Genomic DNA, 19,656 nt, shown 5'->3' with positions numbered 1-19,656 from the left:
GAAACTATGCATTGCGCTGATCTTCGCTCAAAACTGGGAGTTCCGATTCAATTCGCTCTTCGTCATCACAAAACTAACATCATCTTTATAGCAAAACGCTATCTACATCTCTACAGCTAGACGAAATCAAAATAGTCTTTGTCAGTGACATCGGCCTACCGATAAATGCGTTAAATCGATATTTCGCAATACATCGATTTATCGCCCAGTCCAAATTATTCTCCAATTAAAAAAAAGTTTTGTACAAATATAAAAAGGTATACATATAAGAAAATAGGTACGTAAATAAAAGTCGAATTACAATAAAATATGAATGTTAATAGAAGGAAAAAAACAATTAAAAATAACAAAACTGCCCCTGGTAGAGAAAAAATAACAAGTACTTTATTAAATCTAATGGAAATTTAAATTTTTGGCTTTTTGGACATAAATGATTGTATAAAAGTTTGCTTTCTTTTATTAACGTTCTGAAAAGTTAACGTTCATTTTTGAGAAAAACCTTCGCTAAGAGTAAAAAAGTCCTAATAGTCGCCTATTCCTGAAAATAGTTGCTTTTTTAGCCTTTTCAGGCAAAAAAAGTCGCCATAGTCGCCCAAGGCCGAAAATAGTAGCAAATAGTCACATTTTAGTAGTCTGTGGCAATCCTGTATAAATAATCAGTGGATAATTGAAGTTAATCATTTAACCAACACAATATTTTTTATAACAAACACAATAAACAATAAAAACCTTATATATTAGCATGGATTAAAAAATTATAAGATAAGCACCGATAAGATTGCAAAACTTCTTCAAACACTAATTTAAAAAGGAAATAAGACAAACTTACACACAGGGAAACTATCAAAATCATCTAACAGCAAAATCTTCACAAATATTTCATAAGTATGCAAACTTCATGAACTTTAATTTACATAAATAGAACTTACTTGCAAAGCACACCCTCTTGCAACTGCTTCATCTTGGTTTAATGATGTGCTTGGCTCTTTACCAAACACTTTAACAATCAAATTTTTAAATGCTGGAATGCGTGAAGAACCTCCAACTATTTGCACGGAATCTATATCTTCTGGTTTTAGTTCTAGAATAAAAAAAGGAAAGTTATGAGTACTATTAAAACAAAGATACTGTTGAACCTGTTTATTTCAAGCTTCTTCATCTCGAAGACCTCTATATCTCAAAATTTCTATCACTAAGATTTTTTTTTCTTTTTTACAAAACCTCTGTTTCTCAAATTTCTGACAATAGAGCACAAATGTTCATGCAACATAACTTTCTTTATCAGCAGATATTGCAGACAGAGAAGAATTTAGTAAACCCACGGGAAATCGGGATGAACAAGTTGGGGGTGTTTCGCGGAATTTCAATCACAAGCCTTGCACCTTCAGAGAGGAATACAATGACTCTTGCAGTAAGTGAGGGTATGATTGATCAGTAGGGCAAAAGATTTGCTTGAGTTAAATCTTTTGCTTTTAAGTACAAGCCATCAGGTAAGCTTGGATGACAAGTGAAATTTTTGGAGATTGGCTTAAATCATTAGACAAATCTATGTAAGTGAGAAGAATTTTTTTTTTTTATATTTATAGACAACTGCACCACACATAACAATATGCCTAACTTGAAAAATGTCACTGTAAAATATGTTAATGCAAACACCATCTCAAATTGCAACCAATGGATCAAGAGACAATAAGGAGCTTTAAAGTGAACTATAGAAAGCAGTTGGTATGCAAACTTGTAGATGCTATAGATGAAAAAGTTCTCTTTCTGAGATAAATGCGTTGGATGCTATCAGAATGACTAATTAATTATCAGGGTGCGTAGCCAAATCTTTGAATCAAAAATAAGCACTTTTTAAAAACTTTTCAAGCACTTCACAAAAATTTTCAAGCACTCAAAAAATTCATATTCAATCAGTGATATCAAAAGCAATACCTTTTTATAATCAGTTTTAGCGTTAACAAAAACCCAAAAAGAAACAGACGTAAATCGAAACAATCATTACTTTCCTAAATCATCGAGTGAATTCAACTTGACCCTGAACTCAGAACAAAAGTACCTGCCCCCCCCCCCCTACGTCAAAAAAGTGTTAGAAGTAAAATAAAATAAACAATAATAAAATTAAAATAAATTAAAAAGAAAAACATTTCATAAGGATCTGATATTCTCCATCCGAATTGGAGCACTCGGGTTTCAAGTGTGCGTGCATGCGCAAGTCATAACGTGGGTACGCCATGAAGTCCACGTGAATGATTACGTAGCAAACAACCCATTTTTCGTGAAGTACATGGGATCCACCAGATATCGACTGAAGGGAGAAAAAAGCACTTTTTAAAAACGCCAGCTGAAAAATTCACCTTTAAAAGCTTTTAAAAACGAAATCCCCCAAAAAGCACCTTTAAGTACTTTTTACAAACGCTACGCACCCTGATTATACCTGGAGAAATGTGTCTCTGAAAATTATCCAAAACATTTTCAAAAAAGCTGGTTTTAAGAATAGCTGTGAAGATGAACAAGGTTTAAAACATCAGTTAAGAAGAAGAAACTGTTTACACTGGAAATGCTATACCAGATTTGCAAGAATGGAATGCAATAAAATCAAGATTTAAAGTTGACATTAATTTCGATGATATTTTACAAGTGGACAACTGCCTGGCATCATGCAACATTGACAGATGCGGAAATCATAGACCATAAAACCTTATTATTAATGTCAAAGGAAGATCAGATGAAGAAGCTGAAGACCACATTGATGAACTAAAAGTGAGGGTATGAGTCAAAAAGCTATAGAGCTCTTACAAATTTTTCTTGAATACCAGGAAAATGTTGGCTATGAAGGATTTGCTGCACTTTTCAACCTTAGAAGAATTATCGAAGCAAAGAAGGCTAGACGTGAAAAATCTTTTGAAACATTATTTTCAGTGTTAAAGGTATGTTAAAAAATTGTTGTGTAAATAGATGTGGTATAATTAATTTACAGACATGTCTGTATTTCACTGCTGAAAACAATTAAAGCACTTTTAATAGAATTTCTTATTAAATTTAATTTTTTAAAGTACTTGTATATCTCAAAACCTCTTTATCTCAAATTTTTCGGCTTCCCTGTGAGATTTGAGATAAACAGATTCAACTGTATAAAGAAAATATAACCATGTTTTATTAAAAATTACAAAATTAAGCTACTTACTAGTATCTTCAAGTAATTTTAACAAAGTAGTTTCTATGTGTTTAAATAGATCCTCCGCTAATTTCTCAAAATCCTCCCTGTAACAAAAAGAAATATTAGAAATGCTTTGTTATTTTGAATTTATAATAATTCAATAAATTTAACACGTTGCTGCACAATTTTAATTTAAAAATCAAGCTTAAAAAAATTTTCTACAATATTCCTTTTTTTTTTTACTGTAATTTGACACAGGTACGCGGCCCCCTGATATTCACCGCACCCGTAGAATTTAACTAAAAAGGAAAAGTTCTTTACCAGAAAGGCCTTACCATCAGATAGATATGTCACACAAAATTTTACTGCATGATCGATTGCAGCGTTAGCACATCTGTTATAAATAACAAGTTACATACAAAATAAATGGCTAAACATTTAAAAATCAATGAAATTATTAAATATACACTAAATTAATACATACGATTTTATTTAAAATCCGAAATCATGTATTGCAATAATTTTTATCATAATCTTTCAAACGTACACAAAATTGCACTGTGCACTCAATTCCAATGCAACACATGACATTAATAAATAGATAAATAGTAACAGAAAATATTCAAATTTTATGTAAATCAAGTACATAATTAATACTATAATTAAAATAAGTTATCAAAATACAATAAATCGAAGAAAAGAATCTTGCTTGGAGTAAAATTGTACCATGTTTACAATCATGACCACATGTTGCTTTATTGTAATTTGATTTGAAATACTTAAATATTATAAATTGAATAATTAAACAGCTGAAAATCTTCACAATTAAAAAAAAAAATTATCAATGATTAAATCAAATAAATCTTGTTTTGCCCAAAATTTTACTACAGAAGACAATCACACGCATCCAGTTTCTTTTTACTAAATTTAAATTTCAAAAATTTTAATCTATCAAACGATAAAACCTTTCAAAATAATTTTTAAAAAATAGATATAAAAATAAACAAATAATTTTGTTTTGTATAAGATGATTGGGAACACATTATTTCTTTTATAATACCCCAGTTATCCATGAATGAAAAGGTTACAGCTAAAAAAAATTTAAAATAAACAATTAATATAGATCTAATAAAGCAGTTCATGCATTCCACTTTTATCCACATGCTCATCATGTTGCATCATTTTACTCAAACATCTCTAAATTGTCAAAATCGTATATTTTCGAGAGTACATTAGTTTACACACAAAGAAACTTATAAAATGAAATATTAATTTTAACAAATTTAACGAAGCAAAACTAAACAGGAGGACTTCAGTTAAGTTGTCGAAACATAACTCAGAAATCGATCCAAATTGTCAGCACTTCACCTTAATCTTTATCAATCAACTAGAATTAAATATTACTAAAAATTTTTTTATAAATTTCGAAAAGTGCTTTAGAAATAAACACTTCAGGAAATAAAAAAGATTTAGAAGAACTGCAAAGAGCTTAAGTCCTAGACATCTGATTTTTAATGCAAATTGCTTTATTATAACTCAATTTTTACTTCTTTTCTTTTGAAAAAATAAAAAACAATAAACTAATTAATAGATTGTCAACATAAACTTTGAAAACTTGATAAATACCTTTTCATTCTCCCAGTAACATCAATATCATTCATAAAACACTCAATATTCAAAGGGAGCTCAAGAGAATTAGCACTCATTTGCTTTTTAAGTTTCTCAGACTCTTGCATCAGCCTCATAACTGCTCTTTTGTTACTCATAACATCCAGTTTATACTTCTTTTTAAATTCTTCAACAAAATGTCTTACTATAACATTGTCAAAATCTCTCCCACCAAGATCTCTCTTCCAAGATGCACCCAAAACCTATAAAACAAATAAGATGCATTTTATAATGAGTTAAAGGAAAAGAAAACCTATCATCCAGATTAAATTCTAGTCTAATGATTTGATTACCATATACAGTAGAGAACCATTATCCAGTATCCAGATAACCGGGAAAAATTTTAATTGGTTTTCCCCGTCATTTTAAACTAGAACGATTATGAAAAAAAGCAGAAATTTTTCTCCCCGTTTACCCAGAGAATCTTCTTTCTCAGAGAATCTTCATTTTTCCGTTTGATTTACGAGGGGGGTGGGGAAAATGCATTGTATGCATATCAGTGAACAGAAGATGAAAGAGAAAAATATATTTATCTATTTGACATCGATTAATAAAAATAAAATCTTTTTCTTTTGAATAAATTCTCATTCTTTGGAAGTGTGGTATCATATGCAAGTTTTTATTGATGTGGAATCACATCTGCTGTAATTAATTATCTTGTTTTTATCAACAAAAAAAAAAAAAAAAAAAAAAAAAAAGGAGAATTGTTTATTAATTTAAACATAGGATTATTTTATGAAGCAGATTGCATTTTTGTTTTTCTGATTCCACAACGTTTGATATTTCTTTCTTTTCACTATAAATTTCGCACTCAATAAATTATTTTTATTCATAAATTTTATCATTAGGTTTTTTTTAAAAATTCTGTTGATCTAGCCTTGTTCCGGGTTTTAATATTTATGCTAGTGCCTTTTTTAACTATCGCTTCGGTTCGATAATTTTCTAGTGTTTTTATTTAGATTAATAAGTTTTCCTTTTATTTTATCGTTTCCCCAATATAGTTAGGTATGAAATATATTGCGTTATTTAACCATTGGTTTTGTTTATATTAGTTAATTTAGGAATTGTAATTATTTTTAAAAAATAAATACGGGAATTTTGTATTTTTTAAACTTGTTTTTCTTGTCTAAACTTGCAATTTTTTTTATTCTTTTAGATGTTATTTTTCTACCATTTTTTTTTAAGTTGGGAGTACCTTTCTTTTTTCTTTTACTTTATGCATTACACTTTTTCCTTGTAATTCGGGTTCAAAGAAACATTGATTAATGACACTTTTTGGTCGATCCAGAAAACCGGGAAATTCGGACATCTTGGATAGCGATGGTCCCGAGCATCCCGGATAATTGGTTCTCTACTGTATTTAGATACTATCTTAATGGTTCAAAGAACTCACTTTAAAAATGCTAATTAGTGATACTAATGAATTAAGGAATTCAAAATTATGAAAATACAAAAACAGATTCTCTACATAAATACCTGATCCATGGCGGAATTAAGGATAAAAATGCAGGAGATAGCCATTATTAGAATAATTAGATTTTTATAGTAGCCAAGAGAGTGGACAATAATTAGGTTACGTTAGGTAATCACTGCATTAAAAGTAAATTAAACAAATTAACATGTCATATTGTTTTTTTAAAAAAAAAGAATATGAATAGTAAGCACTGAGCAAGGAAAGACATTGGGATTTAAAAGAAATTGTGTGCTAATGTCATAAAAATATTAAACAAATTTTGTGTGATTAAAATTTAAAATGAAATGATCTAAAAAAGAAAACATTTCTAGAACAAACTATTAAATTTCTGCAATTTTGAAACTGATTTTTTTTACAATATAAGTTTGAAATTTTAGCAAAATCCAATTATTATGGAATATTTTTTACTCTCAAAGGAAAAAAAAAATCAGGAGTGTTTCTTCCCCTTCCAAAATGAGAGAAAGGCATCTTTGGAAAATAATTCTGCAAAAATGAAAAAAAAAAAAAAACATCTTCCGAAAAATTTTGCAGATAAGAAAACCTAACTTATTTGCTTCCCAAATGAAAAATCTTTCTGCAAGAGCTCTAGTGTTGTGGCGATTCACTCCACGGGGTACTGACATCATTGGGTTTATGACAATGTGAGCAATTGACGCAAAACGTCAAAATACATCAATTTGAAAATGTTTGAAAAGTCTAACTAGACTGATTTTTAAATCAGTCGAAAAACGATTACGATGACCAAAACATTAAAAAAAATGACTAAAACAGACTTCCGCTTCAAAAAAAAAAACTATCTTGTTGAAAAAGAGTTCTCTTTGGAAGCCCTATAAATATTTCAATTGCTCGCTTTCGTAACTCATTTACAAATGAACATCTCAAAGAGTGACAGCACTTCTAATCCATAACACTTCCTTACCTGTGACAATTTTTTTTTTAAAAAACGGTTGGTTTAGATTTTTAGAGTATAATTGTTGCAGGAAAAAGACATGATTACACTTTGTCCTACACATACTTATCACAGCATTTTCTAAAGATTCGTATAAGGTTGCGATAATATTGAACTTAAAGTAAATATCTCTTATTAACAACAAATGTGCATAGTATTAAAAAAAGGTTTAGGAAGAGCAGAATTTACAAAGAATTTAAAATTTATAAATTACCTTAAGTTTTCCTTTGGTAATTGCACATGCACTAGCTTGTAATGATGATTGACCAAAATCAACAAAAACTACATTTCTAGCTTTATCATCAGTTAAATCAGTCAAATAAAACCCATAAGCCAATGCAACTGAAATGAAGAAAAAAGTCATTTACCACAGTCAAAACTAAAAATTACTTAATAAAATATATTAATGTAATTTCATACAAGGAAAATAAAAATCAAAATTAAAATGCTACAACTAAGGCTTTAAAATTCTTAAAAAAGATTATTACAATAACTTAGAATGTTTATGTTACAATATTGGTATGATGTAATTCATTCTAATTTCTTTCAGTCTAAATGTTCAACCCCACATCATATAGCATTACATTACTTTCCTATCTGGAGAAAACCTGTTTTTGGATCAGGAACGCATGATGAAGATCCGAAAAACTCAGGACTAAAGTTCAGAGGTTAAACGTTGGTTGCAGAAGCATATTCGAACCATAAAAACATTTACACTTACAAGTACATTGATGGTTCTTGCATTGAAATTGAAAATTTTACAGAAAAAAAAAACTTAACAATTTTTTTGATAAAATATTTTAGGTTCCTTCATAAAATTTCAAGAGTTTACAGAGAGTGAAGAAAGTGCATAAAAATTCTTAAATAATTCAGAGTGATATGCTAATCCACACACAACTTTTGGGAGACAGCTTCGTTTCAATTATCGAAAAATTTAAATCTGCCATTGATGTGGTAAGACATCTAGTGGTAATGTAGCGGTACCACTGAAAAAATAAATCCATTTGTTTGAATTAAAACCTTATTAAAGAAATATACACTGTAAACAACTTCTACAAATTACTCTTTTCAAAGGTAAATATATAGTGCATATAGTACATTTTCATTCTAACTACATATCTGTCAACCCAGATTTCTTACACAGGGGCGTAGCCAAATTTTTCAATAAAAAATGAGCACCTTCTAAACACTTTAAAAAATATAATTAGGCATGGTTGGCAAGATTTGACAATTGATGGTTTTAACCATGTCAAGAAAAATAAATAAAATAAACTTTAGACAATTGTAAAAAACCCAAAATTTTGGCATAAGGATAATTATTAGCCATTATAAATATTAAGTATTTTTATATTAGCATACATGTAAAAATTACAAATGTTCGATCAACACTATGTTCTTGTATTATTTTAACATAGAACTCTTTGTTTTGAAAATTACTGTCAATTTGGCGTAGAAAATACTAAATAATTCCAAATAAAAATGTGTCAAATTGCAATTCATCCAATCCCATAATTTGTTTAATTTTTAAAAATAAAAATGCGAAATCTTTATCAGAATCTTATAAAAAAAAACACTTAATCATTTTATTCTTTATAAGTTAAATCAGTTTTCATTTATTTCGATTTTAACTCCTCTTTAATCAATATTGGTTCACTGAGGGCCCAAGTTATTTTGCAGCTAGATAAGCATTAAATGTAGAAGTAAATTTCAGTTCCAATTAATGATAGATAATAATTATATCGTTTGAAGTAGTCTCCGTTTTTACTATCTATGCTACTTAAACATTATTTTAATCAGGGCCCATGCAAATGTATTAGGATCCCGACCTCATGTGTTCTGAAAGGTGTTTGGTTTAAGGGGTGCTTTGTTCAGAACAGTTCTGAACAAGTGGAATAAACGTCGAAAAGAATGAAGAATAGTGAAATTCAAATTTTTTTAAAAAATGGTAGATATTTGTGCATTTGGAAATTGGTTTAAAGAGTGCACAGATTTCTTGTGTTAACTATTTTATAATGAGAGAAAAGGAAAAAACATGTGAGTTTCTCTTGCTGTAGGGAAAACACTGACAGGGTTTTAAAAATATCGGAATTCGCAAAACAATGTGAAAATACCCAGAATAATGATTAATAACTGTAACTATAAGACCGAAAATTTAATTTCAAAAAAATTACATAAAAAGGCATAACAATATCATCCCAGTAAAGAGTAATTTAACACGCCATGGGGGTCACCAGTGATAAGCACTGAGTTTGCTCGTAGCGCCACGGGGGTCGCCACACAATTTGAGAAATTTTTAATGCTTTTAATTTTTTATATTATTATTACTAAAATGGTATGAAGAAATTAATGCAATACATGCTGAGAAATTCATTTTGGTCAGACGGGTAAGCCATGTTAAATTAGCGTGGCATTCAATGTTTTAAAAAGGGAGAAGAAAAATCCTTACACCTAAGAATTCTAAAAGCAAATATACTTAAAAATTCTTACCTGCAGTAGTTTCATTAAGGAGTCTTAATGCATTTAAACCAGCAATTTGTGCAGAATCCAGCAACATCCGTCTTTCCCAATCAGTGAAGTAAACTGGTACCTATAGAAAAGTATCAAGAAATTAAAAATTTAGATTTTCTAACAATATAGAATGCATGTAGTAATAAATATTAAACCTTGTTTTAATATATATTGCAACAAGACAAAGCAAATGTTTTTCAATATATTTTTGTATTTTATGCCCTCACATTGGACTACACCATAGGTTCCCAAAGTGGTCCAGGTGGACCCCCAGGGGTCCATAAGAGACAACACAGGGGTCCACGCAGACGTGAAAAAGGAAACAGGGATTCACAAGTTGTAAGTGGGGGTCCACGAAAAATTTTGGCTTAGTTCAAACACAGAATTGAATCGAACAATAGATAACAGTACAAGTGTACACCACATGTCGAGACTTGCAAAGCCCGCTTGTATTTAACTACCCTACATGATGACTTCAAAAATAGATTTGAAGATATTCTGACGATGGAAATACCACCATGGATCATAACCCCACTTGATAAAACGGAAGAGGCGAATGTGGTATTACAAGAGGAGCTACTTGAGCTCAGCACCAACGAGGAATTGAAGGTGCCATTTAAAAAAGGCTATCAAACATTTTGGCTGCAGGCAGAAATCCCCGAAAAATATCCTGGGCTGTGGAAAATTGGGAGAAAATTTTTGATAGCGTTTTGCTCGTCATATGTTGTCGAAAGAAGTTTTGTGCCGTTATAAACCTGTTAACAAAAAAAAAAGAAGCAGATTGAACATCACAGAACGGGGAGATTTGAGATTACTTCTTACAAAACTGAAGCCAAATATTGATAATTTGCTGCCAATTCATGAAGTACGTCCGTCACATTAAAAGTATGACTATTTTTTATCGTTGATTTACATTTCCGAGTTCAATGTTGATTTTTTGTCAATTGTTGATTGTTTGTAATAATGTTTATAATTTTGTATAATCAACAGTATTATTTTAATAAATAGGACACAAGAAAATGTGCTACTTTTTTTCTTCTTAACACCCCCAATTTAGGATGATATTTTTTAGGAGTCTCGGGAATACAGTAGAAATATATCAGCAGGGGGTCTACCGAATAGTAAAACTTCGAAACTGGTCTACGAGAAAAAAAAGTTTGGGAACCTCTGGACTACACAAATGAGAAAAGTTTTCTGCAACTAAAAGTGCAACTAAACTTAAAATCTAACTAGATTGTAAAAACGAACTTTATACTTACAGATATAACACAGTCCTGAATTTTAATCTTCAGGTTGGTCTCTGATATTTCTTTTAATTTTGTAAGCATCATTCCCATAATTTGAGGAACACTGAATACTGTTTTCTCTTTGAGATAATTTACCTGAAAATAAAATTGATACAGACTTAAACAAAGATACCAACTACTCTGTGTTCTGGATTCTGCAAAATATTTTATACAAAGTAGAGAATCATAAACCAGAGGCAATTGTGAGCCCAACTCAAAAATCATGAAAACTTCTTGAGTGAAATCATTAACTGTGCATTTCAAAAAATTAATGTCTTTGCAAATTGAAATCATTGATACTTCCAAAACATGAAATTCTAAATAAATTCTATGCAGCATAATTTAAATGAATAATTATATATAAATTTACTTTTATCACTAATCACATTATTAAACACATAACTACCATTTTCCTTTAAAAAAAAAGTTAGTTTGAATTCAAAAATTTAAACAAAGTTATTTTATTTTTATCTCAATATTTCTTAGCTTACTAAAAATATTTTTAAAATTTTACACATACCTAAGAAAGACCTGGAGAAACTTTCTTTTTCGGGTTAATGTTACAGATCACGAATGAATTAATCTTGAAAATAAACTTATTTTCTCTCCCCTTATAAACCAATAAAATTAAAATAGACTATGTTTTTAAGTTAAACTGTTGAAAATGAAGTTCTGAAGTAACTACTGGAAAAAATATTTACAAAAAAGATAGTTGCAAAATAAAATTCCAAGCACTTTTTCAAACAAAAACGCAATAAACAATTAAAATACACAATACATAAGCATTGATTAAAATATTAATTATAGGAAAATAAAATTTTAATAAAATATTACAATAAAAATAAATTATTTTTAAAAAAACATTAAAAAAGACTTTCTTATAACACCAAATATCAAATCACCCTAAAAAGAAACTAACAAATCAACTGACAAGCAAAAAATAAATAAATAAATAAAAGATAAAATTGCAGTATTTTAGTCTTAGCTAGAAAATAAAATAAATTATCCAAAAAAATGGAACAAAGCTGAAAGATTAAAAAATAAATAAATGGGGAACTTATTCATAAAGTAAATAAAAAAACAACTTTTCAAAAACTAAATGATTCTAAAAAAGTATATAGTAAAAACAATTAATTTAATAAAAATACTACGTAATAATCTGTATTGAATCAATCAGTCTTAATCAACTCATAAACATTTGTAAGAAAAGGAAAAAAAATGAAAAAAATATATAAAAATGATATAAGATTTTTCCATTATAAATAAAACTAACTATAAAAAAGATGTATAAATAGATTAAAAAATACATATTAGGACGGTAATACAACGAAATTTATATTTAATAACTACAAAAATAAAAATAAAAACTTAAATGATAAATACTAAACCAACACAAAAATTAACAATAAAAGAAGAGCTAACATAAACATTAAATCCCGAGAGGCCGAGATATAGTGAAATTAACTGAATTAAAAAAAAAAAAAAAAAAAAATCTTTATCCTAAAATCCATGAACAGCTAATTTATTGAATACGAAGTTTTGAACGGAGAAACTAAAAACAGAGGAATTCAATTTTATAACAAGAGAAAGCTGCAATCTGCTTTATAAAATAATCGTCTGATTTTGGTAATAAATTATAGTCTACGTTTATTAATAAACAATCGTCTGCTTTTGTTTCTTTATAAAAGCAGACAACCTTTAAGAAAAGCAGATGTGATTCCACATTATGCAAAACTTGCTAATGATACCGCGCACCTTTGAGGAATCAGATTTATTCAATTAAAAAGTTCTTTCAAATAAACGTAGCCGATGAAAAAACATTAGTTCGTAATGATTATTGTATTATCCGAAATTATAAAATAATAATTTGTCATATAAATGGATTGCGAAACAATAGATTTTAAAACACCTAACTTATGTCAATCCTCTCAGAGCAGAATTTTTGAGTTAACTCCGACATTCAACTGACTACACTCCAAAAACGCTTAAGAATAATAGAAGAATCTTAAGGATGCACCTAATGAAAAATTTCGTTCTTTTTCCCGGTCCGAAATATTTTTCTTTAATATCATCCTATTTCGCAAGGGCAAATTACGGTATCCCGAAAATAACGTTGTAAGTAAAATTACGTTTTTTAATGAAAATTCCATTACTTTTTTTTTAAAACCTAGTTTCTCTGATTTAAAAAAAAAACACGGACAAACGAACCATGTCATTATCAGAAATAAAATACTACTGAAGTTACAAATTATTAAAATGTAAATAAATAAAATTAATAGGAAAGATTTATTTGCGACCGCAACCCTTTTTATTGTATTTAAATAAACATATATATTGTATTTAAAAGAACCGAAATAAAAATTCGGGAGCGATCTTACAAAAGCAGAGTTAGAATAGCGATAGCAATGACATTAAAAATAAATGAATAAATAAAAAAAGCTGAAAAATATTAAATGAAAAAAGTTTCGTACTTAAATTAATCTATCTAATATTACAATGAGTTGTCAAATCACAACGGTATGTGATAGATTATGGCTAAAATTGTGATAAGCGCCAAAAGAAAGATATAAATAACGAATAATAACGAACTTCTATAATAACGGGAAAAAAATCACTTAAGAGTAACAATATATCGAAAGTACAACAGAGTTATCGATCGGCTTGGTAATTGTGATAGTGTCGAATCAAAAATCTCATTTGAAAAATATCGTTAAAAAAACGAGTTACTATTAGAGAAAGAAAAACCATTTTTTAATCAATCAATTTATTTAACTCTATTTACAATGTGCAGCCAAATTCAAGCTGCATTATGATCATTCAGAAAAAATTAAACAAATGTGTGGAATAACACATGTTGCATCTTCAAATAAATTTTATTTTTCAACATTATTGAGGTACAAGCATACAGCACACCATCTAATTACACCATTCGTAATGTTTGAACATGTCACCGAGTCGTCGTCATAGATTATCGCAGGACTTGTGATAGCGTCGAAATAAAACCGATGTTCAGCAGTCGAGTAAAAATTTAGAAAAAAATTCTAAATGAAGAAAAAAGTTTCTAGTTCAATTCAGCTTATTTAGTATCAATCAGGATGAATAGTAGAACAAAATAATAAATAAGGAAATAAATAAATACAAAAAATGCAAATGGAAATAAATAAATACAAAAAATTGAATTAAGTATGCCTCATCTAAAAATAAATTTATGTTTGATTCAACATTTATGAGGCGCGGTCATACTTAGCACTCACGAATAGTATAAAATAACAAAATAAAAAAAATCGACTGCTGAAACAAATTAATACTGATGAAAATGAGAAAGTTAGTGCTATGCGATATTCTATAGAGTAAAAAAAAAATTAAAGACGGATCTGTTGATACTGCTGGCAGCTTGCCAACAAAGAATGAGAAAGTCATCCGAAAAAAATATCAAAGAAAAATATAAAAAAAGGAATAAAGTTTAAGAAAAAATATCGTTTGCCATTATAAATTCTTAACATAATTTGTAATGAAACATAACGTGAAACTTCTGGACCTTGAAACTCCGGAATCCTTCGGATCGTGGTTTGACGAAAAAATCTGGATTTTTTCCAGGGCGCAATCATCTCTGATAAATTTTCAGTTAATTTTGCTAACTTTTTAAAAGGCTTTTGGCAAATTAAGTTTCATAAACACTAAAATAAATTATCAATTAAAATTTAAAGAATAAATTTAATTTAAATATAATTAAAAAATAACAAATAAAAATACAGCAAGTTAAATGAAATTAAGATAATTGGATATCCATGCTTCACCTGTAACCAGCTCACGGTGAGTAAAAACCATATAAATCGAATTCACTAGACCGAGAACGATACGTTAAAGCATAAATGTTGCAACCGCTCGAAAGTATTTACCTGAACCTGTGGCAAGTTGGCATTTCAGCTAAAAATCAGACTTAGGATTGTAAAATAAAAATTCTTGATTGCTACTGACTTTACAAATCATATTTGCTATCTAACACATGGTTTTCCTATAATCTTTTAAGCAGTTATTTATAAACTCCTTTGCAACTTCTACATAGAATTTTAAAATCAGGTTGTCCTAATGATGTTATAACAACTTGCAAATTTTGAATTTGAATTCTCCTTATTTTTTAAAGAACTTTGTACAAGCCCACTCAATCGCAAATTCATGCAGTTTTTCGTTTTTTTTTTCTTTTGGCAGTTGCTTATTGTTTTTTAAGTCATTGCCATATGGCGTTTTAGGGCTACCAGTGGGATAGTCCCTCTAGTTGATTCAGATGTGAAAATAGTCTCCAAAACAGTTGCCAGAAAATTTTTTTTCCTTTAACATTTTCTTAAAATATCGATTAAACGTTTATAAAGTTGCATGCAGTGCAAAAAAAAAAAAGGAAACACCCTGAATAACTTTTAGATCCAATGATTAGATAGATGATGCACTAGAACTCAATCTTAAGAGGAGCCATACCGCAAAAGAAAATTTTCCTCGCAAATTCTTTTTCTCCTTCATAATTAATTTTAAAAAAAAAGTTCAGGCAAACCTAGAGTAAGTCATGAAGTATCAGTTGCTGAAAAATATACTTCAAAATATTAAAATGCAAACAAATAATAAGAAGCGAACTCCAAGGTTGCGTAATCCTAAGTAATCTTCTTATAATTTAGTTTCATTTGTATATTTTAAAATTTTCTTTTCAGTATTTGAAACTTCACGGCTTATTCTAGGTTTGTCTGAACACACTTTTTCTACATTTAAAATTAGTGAAAGAAAAAGAGTATTAACGAGGAATTCCCCCCCCCCCGCTATATGACGCCCTCTTGATGATTGGAGTGAGTGATCTCAAAATGCTAATTAGGCAGTGTAGACAATATTTTAAGTTACAAAAACAGACACAAGGTAATTCCGAAGTTTTTGCACACATTTATAAAATTATTAATAACTATTCACTATTTTATGTAATTTTTCATGGCAAAATATAAAGCTTGAAAGAAATCAGTCAAATTGTTTACAAAAAATCAAATTTTAAATACTTTTTTTTAAACCTTGATTTCTCATGAATTATTGGACTGTTTTCCAATTTTGTAGTCTGCTATAAAAATTACATTCTTTAAAATGATGTAAAAAATTTTATAATCTAAATTGTTAATACTTTATTACATAAAATTTTAAAAAATGAATAATTATTAAAAAAATTTATTTTGTGTCGAATTATCTTTGGTTAAACTAATTTTATAATTATTCAATTTGTTTAAAAAGTTCTCAATATGCAAAAAGTAAAATTAACATCAAAGGGTTCAAACTTTGGACTGTTCACTTGACAACTATAGGAACTATATTTCCTAGACCTAGATTGCGACTATCCTCTTTATTTTGAGGGTATGGAATTTGTAAGAAAAGGTACATTTATGTAGATATTTTTTTTTTTTTTGTGTGTGTGTCTCAATTCACTATTTAAAATATCATCTGTACAAGTTTAAGCTAATTAGCATATGAAGACACCCCAGTGAACCATTAAGTTTAAATCTTAGTATGCATCCTAGTATAGAAAATTTGTTTTTTTTTTTAGCAATGTAGAAATTAAAAATATTTTTTTGGTTGTTGCTCCCACATTAAAAAAAAATTACAGAAGGCACTGCTTGATTAACTTTTTAACCACACTATTCTTGCATCATGCAATTGTGGAGGTTGAAACACAATAACTAATCAAGAATATATAAAAACTAGAAAACATCTAAAATAAACAATAAGATTTACCTGTATACCAGTCTGGTTATTAGATAACGCACAAGTATCATAAGGAACATACTGAAGTTCATTCTTAATAACCTGATCTGAATAAAGTCTGCCTAATAGTCTTTTGAAATTATAAATAGTGTTTTGCAAATTTGTTATTTGCTGATTCTTGGCAGAAACTCCTAATTGACGGTTTTGATTCCCAAATGCAACATATGTTCTAAAAAAGAAAGAGATACAGAATTATTAATAAAATTTAAATAAATAAAAATAAGCACCACTTAAAATGTAAGAAAAATAATTATAGAAATATAACAAACTAGAAACAAAAATATAACAAATAACTGAACAGTGTTTTCATTACATAGGGAAAATTTTACAAATTGTTTTCTTTTCTTGCTTCAAAAATTATTACAGCGAGAAATTGGCACACTATTTCAATAAATTTCAAAATGTGTGAATCCCTTGCATTTTGGAAAAAGTTAAGCGTCCACCATTTTATGAAAAAAATTTCTCACTTATCTTCCTTGATCTTCCATTATGTCTATTTAACAGTATTATTTAGAACTGGTGCAAATAGAAAACAATCCCCTAAAACCACAGAACCCTTTTCAGAACAAATTTCTCTGCAACCACATGTTCACCATAGGTAAGGTTTCTCCATGTAAGATGCTTAAATTATTTTATGCATGAATGTAAGATGGACAAATACCTTTAATAAAGGCAACATTTTCTACTCCAAAATGGACAAATGAAAATGAAACAAATACAGATATTCAACCAAATATAAAATCAGACATAGCTTTCAAGAGAAATGGAAGAAAATGTATGACTGGTTGGAGAAAGTGAAATTGCATGATTTACATGTTCTGCAACAGGGTTGCCACTCAAATCTGGAAGAAAAAAATATTCCCTGTACATATTATACACAATATATCAAGAGGAAACAACAATTACTGTGCTTTTGTGTGAGCTATATTGGGCTAACTGTATTAATTAGTTTTAATTGCTGGAAAAACAGCTTAAATACTGCTATAGTAAAGGAAATGGTTTAGTATAGGTGAAATATCATGATTAAATATCCCATAGATAACACTTTGAGTGTCACCATCTTTTAAAAGACAAAAATAACTAAAGAAAAAAAAAATCAAAACTCCCGTCATTTTAGGTGATTTTTAAATTCCCTGTATTTTCCAGGTTTTCCCTGTGGAGTGACAACACTGTGCAAATAGGGGTGATTGTAAGCCCAACTCAAAAATCTTGAAAATTTCTGGAATAAAATCATTAATGACACATATCAAAAAATTAAAGCCTCTATAAATTTAAATCATTGCTATTTTCAAAACATGAAATTCTAAATAAATTATATCCAGCATAATTTAAATGAATAATTACTTTTATCTCTAATCACATTTATTATTCTACCAGAAAAAATATTTACAAATGAAAGAGATGCCAATTATAAATACTAGTTCTAATATTTTTTAATAAAATTTACAAGAATTCTTATTCATCACTTGTGAGTGATGATTTTTGAAACTTCTGGACCATGGATTTCCGGTTTGCAAAAAATCCTGAAATCCGGATTTTTTCCAGAGCACAATCATCTCTGTGCAAACACTTTGCCGAAAGTGCAAAGAGAATCCCTTGGAACCCTAAGTTCATTCTTTTTATAATTAACAACTTAATTTATTACAATTTAAATGCAAATATTTTAATATAAAATTGCATATTAATTATGCATACAAAATTAAAAACGCAAATATATAACATCTCTAGAACATATTTATAATTTGCAAATAATAGTTAAACAACTCAGTTTCAAATTTCTTTAACTTTCATGAATTTTTGCATAAAATGTACTCCGTTAAATGTCAGAAGTTAATAAAATTTCAAGCTCATGAATTTCATGATTTTTTTCTATCCTAAAGGACCCATAAATAAATGTCCATATCTAACTGTGATTGTAATGATTGTTTTACTCAATCACTGAAATAATCATTATTACAATCGCATTTTGATACAAATAATTATTTATAAGAATGAAAACCCCTTTTCATCAAGAGTATGAAAAATAAATTATCATGAAATCCAAAAGCTAAAGATTTTTCATCAACCCTCTACTGCTGAGGTAATGAACGGTGATTCATTTTTATCACTTAATATTCAAAGTTGCACGCAGTTCAAGTTCAAAGAATCGTCAGTACTGTTTATTTTCTTGTCCCATAACTGTACCTACTTATAGAAATTTATTTAATTTTAATCTATTTATTAATTAATTACAAAACATGACCCCTTTTTCTTTTGTTTTTATACTTGATTTTGTGGTATTTTAAGTTTTAACTGTTAGATAACTGCTTTTTTTTTTCTCTTGGTATTTCAGCGATTTGCATCTTAATTTAATTATTAACTAAGAATAGGGGTTTTCTTTTTTTTCTGCCGTTCTTCTGCGATTCAGATGCATTTCCCAATTCAACTGACTAATTTAAGAACAGTTTCTTTCCGTATTTCAGCGAACTAGATTTATTTTGCATTTAAACTGTATTATTAGATTAGAATTAGCTTTCCCATTGATTTATTTCGTTTTCATACTTATGTGATTTGGATATATTTGCCATTTAGACTGAATTTTTTAGAATCAAGTTTTTTTTTTTCCTTTTTTTTTTTGCCAGTATCCTGCGATTAGGATTTATAATGTGTTTTAACTGATTTACCTTATTACAGTTAGTTTTTTAATTCTTTATTTTTATACTATAGGGATCCGGATATTTTTTTTTATTGAATTGTTAAGAACTACTTTTTTTTTCTTTTTTGTGATTTAGATTTTTTTCCCGTATTAACTAGATTAATAGTTTAAAACTAAACTCTTTATTTA

General features: G+C 28.5%; 1 protein-coding gene across 1 annotated transcript in view; it reads right to left on the bottom strand.

Annotated features, from left to right (window-relative positions):
• LOC107438136 (heat shock 70 kDa protein 4L) overlaps positions 1-19,656 on the bottom strand; it is a 37,722-nt gene that overhangs the window by 16,665 nt on the left and 1,401 nt on the right. Inside the window, exons 2-8 of the mRNA XM_016050336.4 lie at positions 16,803-17,001; positions 11,019-11,141; positions 9,739-9,838; positions 7,466-7,593; positions 4,787-5,031; positions 3,188-3,264; positions 930-1,081 (exon numbers count right to left, since the gene is read on the bottom strand). Coding sequence (XP_015905822.1) covers positions 930-1,081; positions 3,188-3,264; positions 4,787-5,031; positions 7,466-7,593; positions 9,739-9,838; positions 11,019-11,141; positions 16,803-17,001 — 1,024 coding nt within the window. The remainder of the gene's footprint in view (positions 1-929; positions 1,082-3,187; positions 3,265-4,786; positions 5,032-7,465; positions 7,594-9,738; positions 9,839-11,018; positions 11,142-16,802; positions 17,002-19,656) is intronic.

The sequence above is a fragment of the Parasteatoda tepidariorum genome, chromosome 12 (assembly GCF_982258835.1).
Source record: "Parasteatoda tepidariorum strain Cologne lab strain chromosome 12, Ptep-v5.0, whole genome shotgun sequence".
Taxonomy (NCBI): Eukaryota; Metazoa; Arthropoda; class Arachnida; order Araneae; family Theridiidae; genus Parasteatoda; species Parasteatoda tepidariorum.
The sequence above is the reverse complement of the archived record's forward strand: the minus strand, read 5'-3'. Positions and strand labels throughout refer to the sequence as shown.